The following is a 20,465-nucleotide window of genomic DNA, read 5'->3' as shown; positions in this document are numbered from 1 at the left end:
GGTAGAAATCTTGAAGGCGTAAGTAGAGGCAGAGACTTCACAAACAAAACACAGATCACAGAGGAAATACTACAATAATCAACAAATGGGATCTTACTTTATTAAAAAGCTTAGACAGAACAAAATAAATCACAAACAGAGTGAAAAGACAACCCACAGAGTGAGAAAAATGTATAATCAATTGTCCCTCAGAGGCAAGATTTATATCCAGATCATATAAAGAATTTTTAAAAATGCAGGCCCTCAAAATTCAAAGACCCAATCCAAAATGCGCATCTGAGATGATGTAGATTTCGCAGATGAAGAAACACAAATGGCAAATAAATACAAGAAAAAGTATGCATCATCATTGGTCCTCTGAAAGACACAAATTAAAACAATGCTGAGAATCCATCTCACTCCAGCAAGAATGGCTATCATCAAGAAATCAGCCAATAATAAACACTGGAGGGACTGTGGGTAAAATGTAACAATTCTTCACTGTTGTTGAGAGTATAGATTGGTGTCCACCAGAAATCAGTGTGGAGATTCAAAAAAAAAAATAGGAGGAGAAGTCCTATTTGACACAGCTATTCCTCTTTTGGGTATCCTCCCTGAAGAATTTAAAATATCATACCACAGTAGCATATGTGCACCCATGTTTATAGGAGCACAATTTGTAATAGCTAAATCTTGAAAACAAAACAATGTCCACCAAGCAACGAGTGGATAAAAAGATGTTGACTACCTATGCAACGAAGTTCTACTCAGCCATAAAGCAGGATAAATTTGAGACTTTTATAGGTAAATAGTTGCAACTCGAGACTATACTCATAAGTGAAAGAAATCAGACCCACATGTGTAAACATCATATTGTCTCACTAGTATGAGAAGCTCAACAAATAAATAAGATCCAAAGTGTACCATAGGTATTGTGAATTTGAAAGAAGATCTTTAAAAGGAAAGAGAAACTATGATGAAGGAAAGGAGAAAGGAAATAGGAATAAGGAAAATTATATATGTATATATGTATATAGATATAAAATGTTAAGAAAGTTTTAGTACAATTTTTCTCCATTTACTGGAAAGAAAGGTTGTACTAATATTATATGGACAATATTTCATGCCTATATCTTGTACTCATGCCTATATCTTGTACTACTTTGAAAATAACAATACACATTGTATTACTTATTATTATTCTCCTATTACATTGTTTTGAAGTTTTGCTTTATATTTACTTCTTAAAATAAAAAATAAAATAAATTGACATCTCTCCAAACAAGATATGCCAATGAATAGCAAGTACACAAAAAGATGCTCAACACTGGTAGTCATGAAATGCAATTCATAAACACAATGTGATACTGATTCAACCTCCCATAATAAACATAATTATGATGTAAAAAGTTTTGTGAAGCATGTGAAAAACTAGGGACCTGCATACATTGCTGGTGTGATGTAAAATGGGACAGCCACAGTGACAGTTGGTTTGGCAATTCCTCAAAAAGTTAAACATTGAATTAGCTTGTGACCTGAAATTCCTCTCATTGATATACTTAAAAGGAATTAAGAAAGTGTTGTCCACATGGAAATTTGTGCATGAATGTTTATTACTTTAGTCAAAATGACAAAAAGACAGAAATCATCCAAATGTTTATTCACAAGTGAATGGAAAAATTATACTTGAAACATAAAATGATCATACAAAGAAATAGATACTAATACACAGTATAGTTTGGATGGGGATCCAAAATATTATTCTGGGTGAAAGATACCACACACAGTTGGTTGCAGGTGATTCAATTTTTATGAAATATTCAGAATATGCAAATTAATAGACAAAAGATTAGCAGTGCAGTGTGGAGGAGGGTGAGGTAAAGGGTAAATGGGGAATGATTATTTAATATTTATGGTATTAATAATATTTAATATTAACAATAGTAACAATTAATAAAATTACAATATTAATATTTTAATATTAGTATTGTTCTGAGGTGCTGGAAAAATTTTAATATTGTGAGTGCACTTTTGAGTGTGCTAAATACTACTAGATTATATGATTTTAAATAGTCACTTGTATATTATGTTAATTTCACCTCAGTTTTAAAAAATAGATTATTATCTTGTTTAGCATCATTCCTTTTTAAATTTAAAAATTCAAATATTACATCAAAAATACATTAGATCATATTCCAAGATACTAAACCTAATTTTCAATGAGTGATTACATTCAGGTAATTTTAATTTTTTCTCTTTGCTTATGTTGCTTTTTTAGAAATCTATAACTGTAAGTGTTTTTAATGGGTTTTGTTGTTCTTGTTCTTGTTCATTGATGTTGTTGAGTTTTTAAGGGTTTTTTGGGGGTTTGGTTGTGTTTTTTTTTAACTGAAAATCAAACTCAGGACCTCTCACTTGCCAGGTAGGTTTTGTGCTACTGAGCTATATCACCAGCCCTGAAAATCTGCACCTTTAGAAATTAATTGCATGTTGAGTTTTTTTTTAAACTAGGAGATAGTTTCTCTGGTTACACTGACTAGATTTTTAATGTAGTTACAATATTTAAATTATAGAGATAAATAAGAAGAAATACAGTAAGAAGTAAATTGCATTGTATATACCGCATTGTCCTGAGTATTTAATATATCTCACTACATGAGTTTAGTAGTCTGTGTCACTGTGGGAATCAGTATGGCAAATTCTCAAAAATGTAAAAGTAGAAATTCCATTCAGCCCAGTGGCTCCCCTTCTACGTATCTTCCTAAAAAAGTTACAGACCTGTTATTAGAGTGATTCACTCACACATACCCATGTTCAGAGTAGCAGAATTCATAACCGCTACATCTTGAAAGCAACCTGTATGGCTGTTCATCAATAGATGGATAAAGAAAATGTGGTATTTGTACACAATGGAGCACTACTCTTCTATAAAGAGGGATAAACATGAGTCATTTGTAGAAAAATGGATGTATTTTGAGACCAAGATGTTAAGTAAAATAAAATATTCACACAGCTTAGATATCACATGGATTCTCTTTCCTAAGAAATATAAAGTATAACTAAAAGAGCAAAACAAAAGATAAATAATAGGAAACAGAGAGATAGATCTTTTACAAATAAGAAGAGGACTAAGATACAGAGGGAAGGGAAGGAGAGGGGACAGGAGGAGGACTAAAAAGAAGTAAGATGTGTTACACACCAACTCCTCACAATAAATGTAATCATATAACCCGAACACAAACTAGTAAGGGTTTTAACTATCTGTGGGAGGCAGACAAATAAATGTTATTCTTTCCTTTTGACTGGCTGAATTTTCTTAATATATATCCTATTTATAATCAGAAAGATAATTTTATTTTTAAAGTATTTATATTCACGAAGTAAACTTAAAAACAAATCCAGCTTTGATAAATGTTGGTGGTTCTCTATTAACAAGGTAGACACCTTCACTGGAATTTTAAATGCTCAAACATAATATTCCTCATAGAAAAAAAATGTAAAATATAGAAACATAAAGAGGAAACTTAAATCACCAGAATCCAACTAATTATAGATACAATGATCCCTCAAACAACATGGTATCAGAGGATTTAGTTTATGATAACTGGCTCCAAGTCTGAAACACTAGGGCAGAAGGCAACTCACTTCATACAGCCCAGGAAGCACAGAATAGGAAAAACAAGGGACCTAAAAACAAGGGACCAATCCCCAGATATAGACCCCAAGGTCACACCTCAAAGCCCCACCCAAACACACTCAAAACTTCTTAAGCTTCTCTTAAGTCACTGAAGTTGACAGAGAAAGTTTACGAAGCATCAGCAGTTGAATGACCTGACTATCCTTCAAATAACCAATACTTTTCCACCATTAGTTCAGATAGTTTGAATGGAGTCCAAGACAGCTCACCCAAGTAGGAGTAACCTATGTCAATTTATGAATTGAAATCCTAAAACCCACAGTAATTTGCTAATTTAGAACAATAAACACCAAGTACAGAAATTTTATTTAAAAATATTGAGAAGAAAGATGGACTCCATCACACCGAATATTTCCAATATGTAAAAAAAGATGTTTAGGATTCTTTTGGAAGATGGCTATAATGATGTAAGAGTCACCAGAAAGACTTAGTCAATGGTGGCCATGATTTGTTTCTGTTTGTACAGCACTCCACCATGGCCTTCCTGAAAATGGGTTACTGGGATTCTGTTTCCTTCACTAGATGGTTAGCTCTCCCTCCAATATGCTTGATTTTAGCACAGGTATTGGACTTAATGCTCATCTGCAGAACCTATACTGATGACTCAGAAGTCTAGCATTGATAATTCTGTCACAGGGAACCCAGGTTTCTGAGGCTTTACTGGCAAATACCACAACCTACAGGGCTCAGTTTGCATTCTTGGGTTCCTGGTAAGGCCTAGAACACGTGGTTTACTGTGAATCATCAGCTGTGGTCACTGAACAATTCTCACATGAACACTTAGAAGATGTCTTCAGGGCAAGGCAGTGGGAGTAATGTACTTTCCTAGAAGGCCACCCAGGATGAAGCACCACAAAACAGTGGGAAACATGAGATCACTGAGCCAACTCCTCCCCCTTCCTCTGCTGGAGGCTAAAAGACAACATGGACAAAGCTCCAAAAGCTCTGGCTTGGAGACCCTTCTTGGGATGATGCAGCTACTCCTGATCCTGTTGGCTTTCTTTCTGCCCCCCAGGACAAAGGCAGGTAAGTGACCCTCTCCACCCTCCAGAGGCCCAATCCCATTCCACAGAGCACATAGATCCTCTGTCCCTGTGCACATTCCTGATTCTTCTGTCTGCCAGCATTGCTCTGAACCTGAACTCCAATCCCACAAGATTGGAGAACCTCAGGTAGGACACTTCATAAGCTATGAGAGGCTATTCTTAAGGAGAGCCAGTGGATACTGTCCCCTCAATAAGCCATGCCTTGGACATCTAGAAAGAGGGCCATTCCCCAAAGTTCATGCAGGTGGTAAGAAGTAAGAAAGACAAAATACCAAAAGCTCCTGGACTGGGCAGAATGGCCTTTCTTCCATGTCAGGAGAGGGAAAAGATGTTGCCTTCATCAACTGCCTAGCAGAGATGCCCAGAGCTCAGAGACCTCAGAATGGATAGAATCTGTCTTCAGAACACCATTTTTGCCTTTTCTCAGTCCTAGTCCCCATATCCACCTCTTCTTTTCTTCTCAAGCCTTTACTGGCTCCTCTGCTTTCCAGTAGGAGTCACAGAGGTAGACTCCAACTTCTCTGCTTTCCATAATCCCATCTGCACTGCCCTACCAAATTTCATCCAGATTCTAACTTTGGCTTTTCAGGCAGCCAGTGAACTGTTCTGAGGCACCCACTACATTGAAGGCCCTAGAGAATGGGATAAGACCACATCCACAGTACACCTGAAGCCCTGCCAGGAGGAAGCATTACCATCCTAGAAGTCACAGGACTCAGAAGGGTTTTAGATACTCAAGGGAAATAAAGAGTCAGCAGAGGAATGATGAAAAGCTCAGGGGTTTTATTTTCCCCAGATATGTATATTCATCTCCAACCAAATGGAGAAAAAAGATTTGTAGACCTAGATGTGATTTCCCTCACTCTGGAAAAGGAGTTGAGGTTCCTTCTTCTAGGTTCCTGCTGACTGCAGACACCCACAAGCTCCTAAATGCCCAGCGCTTCTGCACCTACTAAGAAGATGCTCATTCAGTGACTCAGTGGCTGCACACAAACAGTCTTTCTGTTTTACAGGAGAGATCATTGGGGGACATGAAGCCAAACCCCATTCCCGGCCCTACATGGCCTACCTTGAAAGCTGGGATAACCATTCTCTAACGACATGTGGTGGTTTCTTGATACACGAGAAGTTTGTGCTGACAGCTGCTCATTGTCTTGGGAGGTAAGAAAGTAAACACAGCCCACAATCTCCAGAAACACTTCCCAGAGCCCTTCTTCCCAAGGAGCTTCCAGAGCTCCTGGAGACACACATGCAGGAGGCTCATTGAGGGTGAGAAAGTGCCATCCAAGGGGAGATAAGCAAGTTGATACCAAAGAATTCCTGACATAAGGAAAACCAGGATAACCAAGCTTGATATGTGTAGACCCACGACCATGCTTTGGCATAACCATGCAGAGTAAAGCGCTTTCATGTGTTTTCCTGGAGGCACTGACCCCTGATTATCTCTGGTGCCCAAGTGCCCTTGGTAATAAGAAAAAGGAGGCACAGTCACTCAGCCAGGTGGCTTTCTGTCATATGCACCTGCACCCTGTAACAGCTGTAGTCTGCTCTTCACACCTCTAGGGCTGTGTTCTCTGTGGTTCCACATCACTCAACCCACTCCTCTTTGTGCAGCCCAATTAAGGTCACCCTGGGAGCCCACAACATCAAGGAACAGGAGGACACTCAGCAGGTCATCCGTGTACAAAAAGCGTTTCCCCACCAAGACTATAATCCGAAAATCGTCATCAATGACATCATGCTGCTGAAGGTAAGGCACATGTCCTTGTGGCTCTTTCTCTCCTCAAAAAGGTTGCCACTCCCACTGTCACCCTGCCCCTACTCTCTTTACCATCATGTCCATCACACTGTGTATACCCAGGATCATACACTGAACTGGACTTCCATACTTATTTTCCGCCAGCTGGAGAAAAAGGCCAAGCTGACTAAAGCTGTGCAGCTCCTCAGGCTGCCCAAGGGCAAGACCCAGGTGAAGCCAGGTACCCGGTGCCAGGTGGCTGGATGGGGACGATTGTCCCCATGGGGAAGATTTCCAAGCACACTGCAAGAAGTGGAGATGGTAGTACAGAAGGACGAGAAGTGTGAGGACCTCTTTCCAAAGTATTATGATCGTGCTACTGAGATTTGTGTTGGAGACCCAAAGATTAAAAATGCTTCCTTTAAGGTAAGAGTAGGCATCTGTCACACCTGGCTTTGTGGGAAAGAGTGTTTGGGACAGATCTAGTACCAGGAGACCCAAGCATCATGGATTCCTTTACCTAGCAGGCTGTGGTGTTTCTCCCAGAAAAGAGAAAAAGGGAGCTGCCTGAGCTGGGAGGTACTAAAGCTGCTACCACTTTACCAAGGGGCCTCTGGTGAAGGAAACACAACTGGAAGCTTCGTTTGTAAACACATTGCCTGAGCTCATGGCACAGGAACCAGAAAACTGTTTCCTTGGTGTGCAGGAATTGTAACCTCCTCTGAGACAGCAGCCCTCTTGGTCAATGAGCTCATCCTCTGTGCTCAGTGTCGGACCTGCTCATCAGCCTTCTTGGCCTATAATCAATGGTCCTCACTACTGTACAGGGGTGAGGTCCAGACCTGGGGATGAACACAAAGGCTGCTACAAGAGTGAAAATCTCCATAGTCAGAGCTCAGCAGCTAAGAGCCTGTAGTTCCCTCTAATCTCTCACAAGCAGACCTTACAATCATTACTGTATGAGGGGGTTTGGAATAATGGAAGTGAGAAGTTAAGTGGTGCACTGGTTCACAGACTCACTCTCTATTTACAGGGTGACTCCGGAGGCCCCCTGGTGTGTAATAATGTGGCACAGGGCATTGTCTCCTATGGACCAAAGAATGGAACAACACCACGTGTCTTCACCAAAGTCTCACGGTTTCTAAGCTGGATAAAGAAAACCATGAAACAGAGCTGACTGCACACAGCAAACTAAATCTCTTCTATGAGCAACCATCTTACCTGGAGCTGAGTCTAGAAACACTATAGAGCAGATCCCAGCAACTAAATAAATGTTTCATCTCAGTAGGAAGGCTAGTTTCTTATTTAGTCACTTACTTTGGTTCATGGGGACCAACTCCGTGCTAAGCAGGACAATGACACAGTTCTGATGATTTCAGCCTCCTCCACTCCTTCTCTACTCAATACCTTTCAAATCCGCACTCAAAACTGTTAACCAACTCTTCCTTATATACTTTAGCTTCTCCAGAGCCTCTTTTTGCAAGGGCTATAGTTAAGCACCAACTGAAGAAAAAGTGGACATCTTTCTTTCTAGGACTCCAGGGGAACATGCGACTTCTTTTATGTCACATGTAGAGGGGAAGGGGATGATTTCATGGGTCCTGGAGTTCAGCCACGCACCACTGAGGTCACAACTGGACCCCATCAGGCTAGGTAGGGGAAGGGTATTCCTGAGCAGGACATTTCTCTCCCACAGCTTTAGGGATACACATGGAGTGCAGGGCAACCTGAATGACTCTTCACCTTCACCTGAAATTTGTTTCCTTCTCCATTCTCCTCTAAGATCAAGGCTAACCTTGGCTTACAGCCACCTGGCTGCCCATTTTTATCCCTCTGAGAGTTGTCACCGTCTACCAACTACTCACCTTACGAGGCCACACTGATCTGATATTGTAACCTCCTGAAATCTCCCAATCCAGGATCAAAACCTGTCTCTCTTCACAAGTTAAGGAAACCTGGGTTCAGCACTGGGTGGTGGCCCTTATTCTGCTTAGCTATTGTTCTGACTGAACTTAGGACTCTCTTGGTTCCTCACAACTACAGATACTGGTTTAACTCTTTATTCACACCATGAGTTTCACTGGACTTGGTAGATTGAAATTTATTTATGAGAATTTCAATAAGTTTTGCTGGCATTACAAATATAATCTCCTCCTGACTGTGACAAGACTGGAACAGTTTCTGTATTAGTGCATACAAAGTGCTAGGACAGAGGCTGGGAATTAGTTCATCTGCAAAGGCATCTGCCAGGCAATCACAAGATACTGAGTTCAGTCCTAGGTACAAAACAAAAAGTAGTGCCAGGTCTTAGGTTCTATGATGAACATAATAATAGATCCCAGTGAAGCTGGAATGGTCACAGGCTTTCCAAATAAACTCCCTCTCCATCCTCCAGATTACCCCATGAGACGTATGTGGAAAATCTGTGAAATAAAATATCTTATTTATATTTCTGCTTACAGTTTCTATCAACATTATCACATGACACGTCAAAATTGTATGAGATTTAGAAATGACCTTAGTCACACACTTTTCAGATATGAAGTTGCTAAATCATTCAAAAGAGGATCTGTCACATGGGGAGCAGGAGCCTGTAGGTGATAAGATAATGAGGCAGGGTTATTTTCATTTGTTTGAAAAGAAACAGATATAAATGTTATCATACAAAATCCAATTATAGGAAACACATATCCAGTCAACCTACTGGGAACCATAATCCCTGTCAGCACTACAGGACCCTCCTCTGAAGAATCAAACTTGAGTCATGGATGCCACCACAGAAGAAAATGTGGAGATATCTGTAGTATTTAGGTCATCATGGTTACGGATACATCCATTATACCTAATATTATCCAAGCTTATCTTTGTTGAGAAATTCATAGCTTAGAGGATACAACATGCATGGCATTTTGTTGAACAAATGTCCTGTGGGTGCTGGCTTTACCTTGCTGAACGTTCCCTCCACCTTGGTCTGCAGGGGCAGGTCACTAATATCCACACTGCCTGGCAGAATTTGGCTCAATCTTAATGCCTCTATGTCTCAAATACACAAAATACTACATTCTTTTGTGGCACAGAGTTAAATCTTACTCTGAGATCATGTAATTCTCAAAGGCATGCCTTCTCCCATCTGTTTACAGAGCATGCTACATCATGGTCTCATAATTAATTGTCTTGTGTAGCTTTACAAGGAAAAATCAGCTTCTGACTTGAGCCTGAAAACCAAAATTCCTGCACCTAACACCTACTGAAGATCTGTCTCCTTCCTCAGGAAAAAAAAATGAAAATCCACAAAGCAAAAAACAAAAAAATAATATTTAAAAAAGTTTCCCAGTCATATACATGAATACTCCCGGGTTCTAATTACTTTGGGAAAATGGGTTTGTAGTTTAAAACTCCTTTGAAAAGCATTCCTGTAGATTGGTCCCAATCCTACTCTAAAAGAATAGAAACAAACAGATTCCCAGGAAAAGATAGAGATGACCAAAAGTAATGCAGAAGTTAGGAGAGAGCTTGGCCTGAGCCAGATTCCCTAACCGTCAGCCTACCAGCAGCCCTGGTATTCTAACTCTCTGTCCATATTTTGGCTCCATCTCCGCAATGTTGAACTTTCTTGGTCTATTGGTCTTACTTCTGAATAACTAGGCAGCTGTTATCTGCTTAAGTGGGCCACAATGATAGGTAGATGATTGATCTGATTTCTAAGGGAAGATAGGATTTGCTGAATTGACCCTTAGTGACAGTGAATAAAAGTCAATGGAAGGCCATCACAGGGGTATCCTGACTGCACCAGGTTACCTTGCTAGGACAGCTGAGTTGAGATCTACCAATTTGTGACTTTTATTATCTACAAGGAAAGGTAATGGAAGTTTGCATTTTGACATAGATGTGGACTGTTACCTCTATTCCCCTTGACATACTATCCAAGGTTTCTCATCCTTTTTTATCTACACTTTTAGTTAGTAATAGGTATCTCCCACACTGGAATTTTATATAACCTATCTATAGTAGCTGGTATATACTCTAACGCACAGTAAGAAACGAATATATATAAATTCCCATTGCTTTCACCAAGTACTATTTTTCCCATCCCAGGATTTACTCAATCAAATGATACTTAAAATTATTTCAAAAATTCTTTTCTTGAAGCTGTTTATGGTGTTCTAAGAGATGTTATGGTATATACATACAATTTGGAATAATTAACTAAGGCTGATCAACATAACCAATAGTTTAATAATTATGATTTTTTATACTCAGAGCATCTGAAATTTGCTCTTAGCAATTCTGAAATATACACTACTAAATATGATCAGTGTGATGTATACACACTACTAAATATGATGTAGTTAGTGTGATGTACAATAGATATCAAAAATCTTATTTCTCTTGCCTAGCTAAAACTTTGTACCCTCTGACCAACATTTCCAAATGCTCCTAAATCCCTAGCCTGTGATAACCACTGTTATACTCTATATCTACAACTACAATGGTTTTCAATTCCCCACGTTAGGTAACAACTTATATTTGTTCTTCTGTGCCTGGCTAATTTCGCTTGACATAATAGCCCCCTGGTATATCCAGGCTATTGCAAATGGCAAGATCTCCTTTTTTATTTGGTTTGGTTTATTTATTTGGATATATGTGTATATATATATATATATATATATATATATATATATATCCTATTAAAACGTACATATCACATTTTCTTTATTCAATCATTGATAGACACAAGTTGACACTAGACTATTATGAATAATGCAGTAATAAAAAAGGGAAATTCAGGCAACTCCTTAGCACTGATCTCTAGTCCTCTGGAGAAACACTAGCATAGGATTTCTGGACAGAGTTTAAGTGCCCATGACAGCCTGTTCTATTTAGGTCCAAAGCATAAAGCATGCTCTCCTCTCCTAGCAGTACATCCTCTTGCAGCCAGGGACTCTTGGGCTCAGCCAGAAGCTTCAGTCTTGGTCTTGCCTGGGATACTGTTCTTCCACCTTTCACTGTCCACAATCTCAATGGTTCTATAAGATTCCTAGCAGACTTATTTCTATATTATTCTTCCTAGGTCACTATTAGATACTGGCTTATTTTCTACCCTATCCATAGAGGACAAAGAAGGCAGGACATATCCAAAGAAAGCTAGGCCGAGCATTCCACTAGGCAGGGCACTGTCAGTTCTCAAAAAGATAGGTCTTGCTCCTAAGCTCAGAGCCCACCCTCTGAGAGGACACTCAGCATCTTGATTCCTTTCAGCCTGTCCTTTCTGGTCATTGCTAACAGCACGATCTCTGAGTTGGAACTCCATGATTGATTATCTAGTCTGTAATGACCACTTAAGTGAGAGTGAGCACATCTACAACAGGACTAGAAAAGATCATTCTCTCATCCACTAATACATGAATTATTTTCAGGTAAATACTGTGTGTTAGGCAGTAGATACACAGAAAAACAGCCTGTTACATAATTTCTGTGGGTTCTCTCATTTTATATGCCACTTTTCTTGTGTGAGATTGTTGGTTCATATCTGGGTTTGAAAGTAGTCCTGCTCTGAAGATAATATTTATTTGAAGTGTACGTGCCACAAATACTGCCATGTGCCACAGGTTTCAAGTGCATCATCAGAGCAGACATAACAGCAGCAGGTTAGGGATCTAAAATGAACAAGTCAGAGTTCAGCAGGGACAGGTGGAAGATGAGGAGGAGGACAGACGGCATAAGCAAGGAAGTTTTGATCTGACACATATGCCTTGGTGCACAAACTTGAATATGAAAAGGTGGAGCAATCTCTTGGATCCATTACTAGTCCTGGGCTGATGTCAAATTTAATCCCCATTGCTAGTGAAGCCTAGCCACATCCAATAGTGAGCAAAATTAGGAAAGTTTACACAGGACAAAAACATCCTCTAATCTCAAGGTATAGTGCTCAGCCTAATTATATCACAATGTGCTGCACTGGACTCTTCGGATAGCCGAAGAATCACAGCTCCTCAGAGATCTTAGCCAATTCTGGGCTTTGCTGCAAAAAAAGTGTGTGTTTCAGTCATGAGTCAACATGTTTCTCTTCCTTGTCATTGCACTCTTTAAGGTTGGGCAAATTATCTATCTCTGTAATCATGGTCCTCAAAGAAATGTCCCTTTATACCTAGGCTCTGAACAAACTCTGTGGTGAGTACGTAAACAAGGAAAAGAGATTGTCAGTAGGCATAAAGCTCTGCTTCTGGAACCAAAAACAAACTGATGAGGCACAAGCATAAGAAAAACTCTGCTTTTTGTATAGAACCTATGAACAGAATGGCAAGAGAAAAAATATGCATTCCAAAAAATATAAAACTAATATGCATATTTTTCATTGTATTTATTTATAGGAATACCTTTTATGGCTAGCATGGATGAGCATAGTAAGTGTCATAGGTCTGTTGTGATTAATCAAAATATAAAAAGCTAATTTAACCTACTTTCACACACCCAGTTAGCCCCACAAATCAGAGATGGGCACTGACCTCCTACTATTTGATTCTGCAGTCTTTCAGCCAGGAGACAAGGTCTCCATCAGATACTCAGGACCAGAAGCCATCAGAACCATCTGACAACCATCCAAGGAAAAGTTTTGAATCTCCCAACCAAGGTGTTTTTCTAACTCTGCCCAGTAAACTCCCTGGAAAGAGAGCTTTCAGGCAGCCAGCTGTCTCCAAAGCATCTGCCTTCAGGGTGAGTGTTGGAAAGTTCTCAACTCGCACTTGCCACAGCTCTAGGTAATTTTGGTAAATTACTTAATGTGTTCTCTAGCCTACAGCCCAGGACCCTTCTTTAACTCCTAGAGATAATTATTCCAAACCCTATGATATGGAAAACTGTGCACCACTCACCCTATGATCTCAACTCTGGCCTTAGTCAGATCCCCTGATTCAACTCAGTATGAAGCACTGTATGGTGCTACCTGTGCCTGCTTGGTATCTTCAGAGATGCAGAGTGAGCTTGCCTAGGTGCTATGCTCTAACTACAACACATACTTGCTTGCAACCCAAAAAGGTGACCTCAGGGTGCTATTTCCAGCACAGTAGGTAATTCGGACTAGAAACTCAAGTAAACAGCTTAGATGGATGCACAATCCCTAAATTAGATGAATGAGGATCATAACCACCAATAGAACAACAAATAAGCCATAAGTACTTGTGGAATATAATTTATGAAATAAAGAAACAAAAAGAAAGAAAGCTTTAAAACAAATTTGCCTTTAACTTTCTTCAGTGTCAGTGAGCAAAGGGTTCAATCTTTAAGGAGGTTGAAGTATGGAAAAAGGCAAGCACTCAGGAAGGAGTGATGGGTCAGGGAAGTGACCACACAAACAAAAGAAGAGTCTTGACTGAGTTGATTAAAGAAAATTTACCTGATTCAAACAAAACTGACTTGGATTAAAAGGGTCATCAAAGACATTACTTTGAGTAGAGGCTATTTTCCTTAGAATTCATCCCTGCAGACACCTATGACTTAACATGCACCTTAGATTTCCAGACACCCAAGCCTCTCTTCACTTTGTGACTCAACAAATTACCTGAAGCCATAGGAATTTTCTCCAGCAGAGACCAGCAAGAGAGCAGCCTCAACTCTAAAAAGAGGAACAGTTAATAGATTCACAGACAACACTGAACAATTCCCAATGAGAATCAGCAGTGTAATGATCTAGGCTCCTGAAACGCAAAACCTGAGTGTCAACATTCATACCACACAGATCCTCAGAGAGCCTCAAGCAGAACCCAAGTTCCTGTTGACTGGCATCCCTTGAAGAAAAGGGAAATTGGGACATAAAGACACACAGAGCCTTACCATGTGATGATAGGTACAGATCGGAGCTATATATTCACAAGCCAATAAGTGAGAACTACTGTTGATGGAATGGCCTTAGATCAAGAATGTTTACCCAAAAGCTTTTGCATTCAGAGGTGGGCATTTGGAAGACTATTTTCTGGGATCAAGAAATGCTAAATAATGAACATCTAAGCAAAGAGGTTACTCATTGCCACAGAGCAAATAATGATTTATTATGATCCAGTGAATTTTGATTCCCAAACTTTTCTTCTTAAGAAATATTCCAGACTATTTGTCATGGTTTATGTCTGTGGCCCCCAGGCCTCATGAGTTTGCATTGTGCATTTCTGATGGTTCATTGTCTAGTGCTTTGATTGATGGTGTCAGTGCTCCACCCATATAGGCGTGGAGCCAGGATGTGATGTAATGGCTGGAAGAAGGTGTCTCTTGCTCTCTTTGCAGGTTCCTGCTTGCTGTTTCCAGCTGCCATGAACTGCAGCCCAACCATGTCTGCCTGCCTTGGAACCAACTGAGTGTGGACTGAAACCTGCAAAAACTGTAAAAAATAAACCTTTCCTTTCCCAAAGTGGGCTTCAGGTATTTTGTCTCAGCAACAAGTAAAAAGTAACTAAGACATTATCCATATTTAAAGAATATATTCTAATCATTTAAAAATCTGAGGCCATGATTGTGGCAAAATAGGAAACTGTTACTATTCAACCCAATAACAAACTGTCCATTTTCACATGTGTTTAGAAGAGGTCTGGTCTTTATCTCATATTACCAAGCCAGCTTCACCATCAAGTTTACCACATTGTTCTCTAAGCACAGATTTTAAGTTCACTTCAACCAATTATCAGCTTTTGAGGGAAGAACCCATCTGACTTTTCTCCTTGGCTCTAGCCTGCTAAGTAATTGTTCACAATCTTCACAGAATGAGAAAAGACACAAGAGCTGTGAAAAGGAGCCATGCTTGGTAGAGTTCAGGCTCTAGGCATGTTCTGAATTCTCTGGCCTTCTACTAGCTGCATGTACCACATGCTCAACTACCCCTACCTCTTGAGCTTTCTTCTTGCTGTGCCTTGTGACTCAGCCACAGAGCGGTTAGAGGTGACAGTGTCATATTCACCTAAACCGATCCAGAAAATGTTCGTAACCCTCCCTAGAAGGATGACACCCATCAAAACCAGAGGAGCATATATCTAATATATCAGCAAGGTCACAGGGCTTGTGCCCCATTTGTCGGGCTGCAGGGGCTCTATCTACTCTGACCTGGGCAGCCTTCCTGGGAAAATGACACCTCTTCTACTCCTGCTGATCTTTCTGCTGCCCTTGAGGCTGGAACACTGAGTTGGACATCCCTATTCCAGAGGTCTGAGCTCATCCCACAAAATCCTCTCCATTACTGACTTTTTTGTCAGCTTCAGTCTAGAACTTTCCTTGGTCTCACCCAGGAATTTTCTAACCACAGATTCATTTCCAAACCCAGACTCACAAATCCAAAGCTGGCTGAACACTTCCGAGGGTTTCAAAAGGAGGGTGTTCTCAGATGATTTAGTAGGTGTTAGCCTCTCCACAGAATTTTCTACATTATCTGGAAAGTGAGTTATCCTCAGAAAAACATTTAAAAAACAAAAATCAAGAAAACATAAAGCAGAGAATGTGAAGCAACAAAAGTAAGTAATTAAAACACGTTACTCAAAACCAGAAGAGGGCAGCTTAGACCATCATCCTGTGGGGGACGGGTGTCTCAGGACCCAGTTGCACTATCCAGTGCCCACCACCCCAGTCCCAGCCCTGAAGAGAATCTCAGGGTGCAGCTAGACTCAGAGGTGGCATGATGACTGCATCCACTTTTCCATTACCCTGGCTCCACCTTAGGTCTTTGCAGCTTCACTCTAATGATCTTTCCTACCTCTGCCTTGCTGGCTTCCCTTGTGGCCCCTGCCTTGGGTACTACTCATTCCTCCTAAAATTTTATGGCCCTCTCTCCCACCACACTATACTGGCCCATCAAGCACTGATGAAACATTGATTAGACATCGGATATATACCCTAAAACAACACCTTAGAAGACAGAATATATTAGGTCTAGATCATCAGGATTTTGGAGAATCCAAGTTCATAACTGCATAGGTAGATTGTTAGAATGTGCCACAATTTCAGAAATTAACAGAAGTTCAAACAGACTTGTAAGTTTGAGCGAGAAAACAGGAATGAAGGCAGCTGCCCAGTGTCTTCTGAAACTCTACCATCAGTCATCCCTCTTCCACGCATGTGTCCAAGGTAGGAAGTAGAAGATCAGCACTATCCTGACTTCCTCAGAACACCTGAGGTTTAGAAAAAGTCTGGCTCCAAGGCCCGCAGCCTGCAGACATAAGATGAATACCCGCTGCAGGGTACAGAGCACTCCAGATCCCATTCTCATCCCTCACATTCCTGAGTTTTCTCTCTTGACCACAATACTCCCAACCACCCCATCTTCAGCTTTTCTTTCAGAGGAGATCATCGGGGGTCATGAGGCCAAGCCCCATTCTCATCCCTATATGGCCTTTGTCCAGTTCCTGGATGGAGAGGAGATGAAGAGATGTGGTGGTATCCTGGTGCGAAAGAAATTTGTACTGACAGCTGCACACTTCAAGGGAAGGTGAGGAGGGACAACAAGACACATTTGCAAGAACCAACAGGGACTTCTGTCTTCTACAGGAAATGCAGTCTTAGGAGCTCCTGGGGTTCACAAACCCATAATAGCTCATCAGAAAGCAGGAAAGTGAGGAAAATGAAAAGTTTCAACACAGTATCTGAATGTATGATAATTAACTATATCAAGCATTCCAAGATAAATAAATGATTCCGAGGCTGGAAAAATAAAAGGGAGATGAAGGAAGAGGAGAAAAGATAGAAACAGAATGTGTTATACACATGTACTAATCTCTTACAGTGGATGTAGTCCTTGTGTACTGCAAACATGTAGAAATAAAAGTCCAAAAAATGTTTCTGTCCAGTCTTGGTGAGTTAACTACTTAGTGAGATCCTGTTTCAAAAATAAAAAAAAAAATAAATTTAAAAGGACTGAAAGCTTTAGCTCAGTGATAGAAAAAGTTTCCATCCCAATTAATTGCCTTAAAGAAGGAAAGAAGACTTGGAAAATGAAAGGCTAAGAAATAAAAGAGGTAAGTTTTGGAATCAGACAGCAAGAGTACAGAACAACTGACACAGGTGACAAGACAGCAATCACACTGCCAAGCAAAGCAGGTGTAAGCCTGCTCTGAATAGCTCCTCTGTGGTCTCACAACCTAAATCCATGCTCCTCTCTGTGCAGCTCAATAAGTGTCATCCTGGTGGCCCACAATATCCAGAAGCAAGAGAAGACCCAGCAGGTAATCTGTGTGAAGAGAGCCATTCCACACCCAGAATATACTCCTGAAACCTTCTCCAATGACATCGTGCTGCTGCAAGTGAGGCAAATCCGCTGCTGTTTCTCTTCTCCTACAGGGTTGTTGCTCCCAGTGGGTCCCTGCTCTTTTCCTCCTTGCCCTCATGGAAATCACTGTATGTAGGTCCAGAAGGCATAGGCTCTATGCCAGAGGCTAATCAAGACTATCTTGCTTATTCATCATCAGCTGGAGAGAAAGGCCAAGCAGAATAAAACTGTGCAGCCCCTCAGACTGCATGAGGACATGAGCCAGGAGAATTCAAGAGACTCATGCCTGGTGGCAAGCTGGAGAAAAATCACCCCATTGGGTCCCTTAGCAAGCACACTGGAGCTAACAGTACAAGACAAATGAAAATGCCAATCTTCCATCCATGCCTACTCTACTCTCACTGAGATTTGTGTGGGAGACCCAAGGAAAACAAAGACTGGTTTCAAGGTAAGGTTTCCACTGCCTATAGATACAGAACCCAGGGAAACTGAAACTTGGTGGGGAGATGACAGTGTCCATATCTCATGCTCTGAGTCCAGAGTTTGAAGGCCTGTCCTCTACAGCAATGCAGTGTTTAATCCATTCCCTGGATAGATAGGAGTAGAGGGTGGGGAAATAGCAGTAATCCAAATTCAGTGTAATCACTTGAGTATCTCAAGGATTGCACAGAAAGGTTCAGGTAGGTTAATACTGGAAAGTAAAGTCAGGGTGAGGGTAGAGCCTCTCGTCTGAAGGAGGCAGCCAGATGTACCCTGCCCTGATTGCATGCTCACAGCCCCCTGACAGAGGTCATCCACTGTGGTGATGTTCAAAGAGCAGCAACAGGAGGAGGTGTACTCCATGCTTTCCTTCTCTGTCCACAGGAGGACTCTGGGGATCCCCTTGTCTGTAAGCACATGATCCAAGGCATTTTCTCCTATGGAAAAAAGGCTGGGAATCCCCCAGGAGTCTTCATGAAGGTCTCCCACTTCCTGCCTTGGATAAACAAGACCATGGAGCAGTTCTAAGAGCAGGCACAAGATGGGCCTCCTCTGTGCCTCATCATCATTACTGAGCCATTAGAAAGACTCCCATGAGCCCAGGCCACTGCACAGTGACAATAAATGGATCTGAAGAATGACTGTCCCTGAAGTCCTATTTATTCCCTGAACCCCAATTAGCGTGAAGCTGCACTGCTGGCCATTCCTGCTGTGGCTTCCTCTTTTCTCCCCAGCCCTCCCTCTTTCCTTATCTTCATTCCCTTCTATACCTCATGGATTGCTCCAACCCATAATGTTTAATGCTCAGCTCTCCAATGTTGCTTGCTGGACACACAGTAGTGAATCTCAGCATTAGGAGGTGTCATCTTTCACAGGATCCCACCAACTTGTATTTCACCTTTCAAATGTAAATCTCTGTGCTTTACAAATGTCTAGCCATCTCTAAGGCAAGAACTTTCATGAGATGCCCAACAATTTGGCAGAGAATAGAGCAGGGCAGTGGAGAGGGATAATCCTAGAGATGCAGGAGTCAGGGCACTCACTTTCCTGTTTCAGCCCTTCTCCCCAGAGGGACAGGATTCTCCCCTTTCATTGCTGTGTGCTGTGTAGGAGGCTGAGATGGCTCTCACGAAGACCAGGTCCCACTTAGTGCCCTGCCCTGAGCCAGCAGAAAGTTCAGTCCACCTCCTACCTCACTGCCTGGCTTTTCCACACCAGCCCCTATCTCTATCTGAGTGCCTCTGGCCACCAGCTCCTTTCCTTTCCAGCTCCCTGCAGAGTTCCCAACTCTATGGAGATTCACTGCTATCAGCCTGTTCCAGAAAACATGCAACTCTCCACTTCACCTGGACAAGGCTGGTTGCACCCTGCTCCAATCCAGCATTCTCCAAGGCTCAGGCATCACCTCTTGTGAAGTCAAGGCAGTCTCATGTCTTTCTGTCTGGCCTGGCTTTGGAGTCCAGTGTCCCCTCCTGGCTGGCTTATGGATTATTGCATCCTGAGAGTCAGTCCAGAGAAGGTGGACAGGAAGGATCACTTATCCGTCTATCAGCAAACACTCTTCTGATTTGTCTTTTTGTAGCAGATATATAATAGGCTCTGGTCTCACCTTTGGAAAACTCTCAAGAGTGAGAAATTTCCTCTAAATATCTCTAACTTCTCTCCTTCCACCATCGCAAGTCAATTTACCCAAATAGACTTATACAGGGAATCCACTAAAAATCTTACTTTGAAAAACATTAAATTCTCTGTATTCTGTCTTGGTTGTGCATACAGTGTCACATGTGTGATATTTTTGTTTTCAGAAGTGTGTGATACTGGAAAGCCATGCAGGTTCTCATAGCCAGAAATAGCCCAGGTGTGGCCACCAGAGACTGGGTTCAGAGGTGTGTTGGGGAGGAGGACGAGAGGCAGCCCAACCAGGCTAAATTTCAACCCACAAACCTCCAAGCTGCTGCACTTCAGATGTGAGACACTTGTGACCTGCATGATCTCATTTAGGATCCCCTATCACTCAAATAGCACTACTCCTGAGTGTATGTAAGTGAAAAAACTCATAATAGTTATGCTTCATCAAGTGATTCCAATATCAAAAAGACCTTCTCTTCCAAGAGTTGAATATCTTAGGCAATAATAGCAAAAATTGCCAAGGAAGATTGCACTGATTTCAAAACCTTTGTACACAAAGGAATCTACAGAGTGAATGGTAACATTCATCTAAACTTGGGAGAAAATTTTGGTGAGCTACTTTTGTAGCAGAGGGTTAATATTCAAAGGTATAAAAATTCA

General features: G+C 41.1%; 2 protein-coding genes across 2 annotated transcripts; both read left to right on the top strand.

The window, feature by feature from the left end:
* The first annotated feature begins 4,449 nt into the window (after positions 1 to 4,449).
* LOC100736180 (granzyme B) lies at positions 4,450 to 7,751 on the top strand. The gene is made up of 5 exons (XM_003464758.4): positions 4,450 to 4,702; positions 5,736 to 5,883; positions 6,337 to 6,472; positions 6,626 to 6,886; positions 7,494 to 7,751. The coding sequence occupies exons 1-5, from the start codon at positions 4,492 to 4,494 to the stop codon at positions 7,635 to 7,637; spliced, it is 900 nt and encodes a 299-aa protein (XP_003464806.3). The 5' UTR covers positions 4,450 to 4,491; the 3' UTR covers positions 7,638 to 7,751.
* A 7,814-nt stretch (positions 7,752 to 15,565) lies between these two features.
* LOC100720497 (granzyme H) lies at positions 15,566 to 18,704 on the top strand. Its single transcript, XM_023562868.1, is given in 5 exon segments — positions 15,566 to 15,600; positions 16,746 to 16,919; positions 17,595 to 17,730; positions 17,896 to 18,144; positions 18,561 to 18,704. Coding segments are annotated over 5 exon segments (738 nt in total).
* The last annotated feature ends 1,761 nt before the right edge of the window (positions 18,705 to 20,465 follow it).

This window comes from Cavia porcellus, unplaced genomic scaffold (assembly GCF_034190915.1).
Source record: "Cavia porcellus strain 051 isolate PalLab524CR breed Dunkin Hartley unplaced genomic scaffold, mCavPor4.1 scaffold_1, whole genome shotgun sequence".
NCBI classification, from domain to species: domain Eukaryota; kingdom Metazoa; phylum Chordata; class Mammalia; order Rodentia; family Caviidae; genus Cavia; species Cavia porcellus.
The sequence above is the reverse complement of the archived record's forward strand: the minus strand, read 5'-3'. Positions and strand labels throughout refer to the sequence as shown.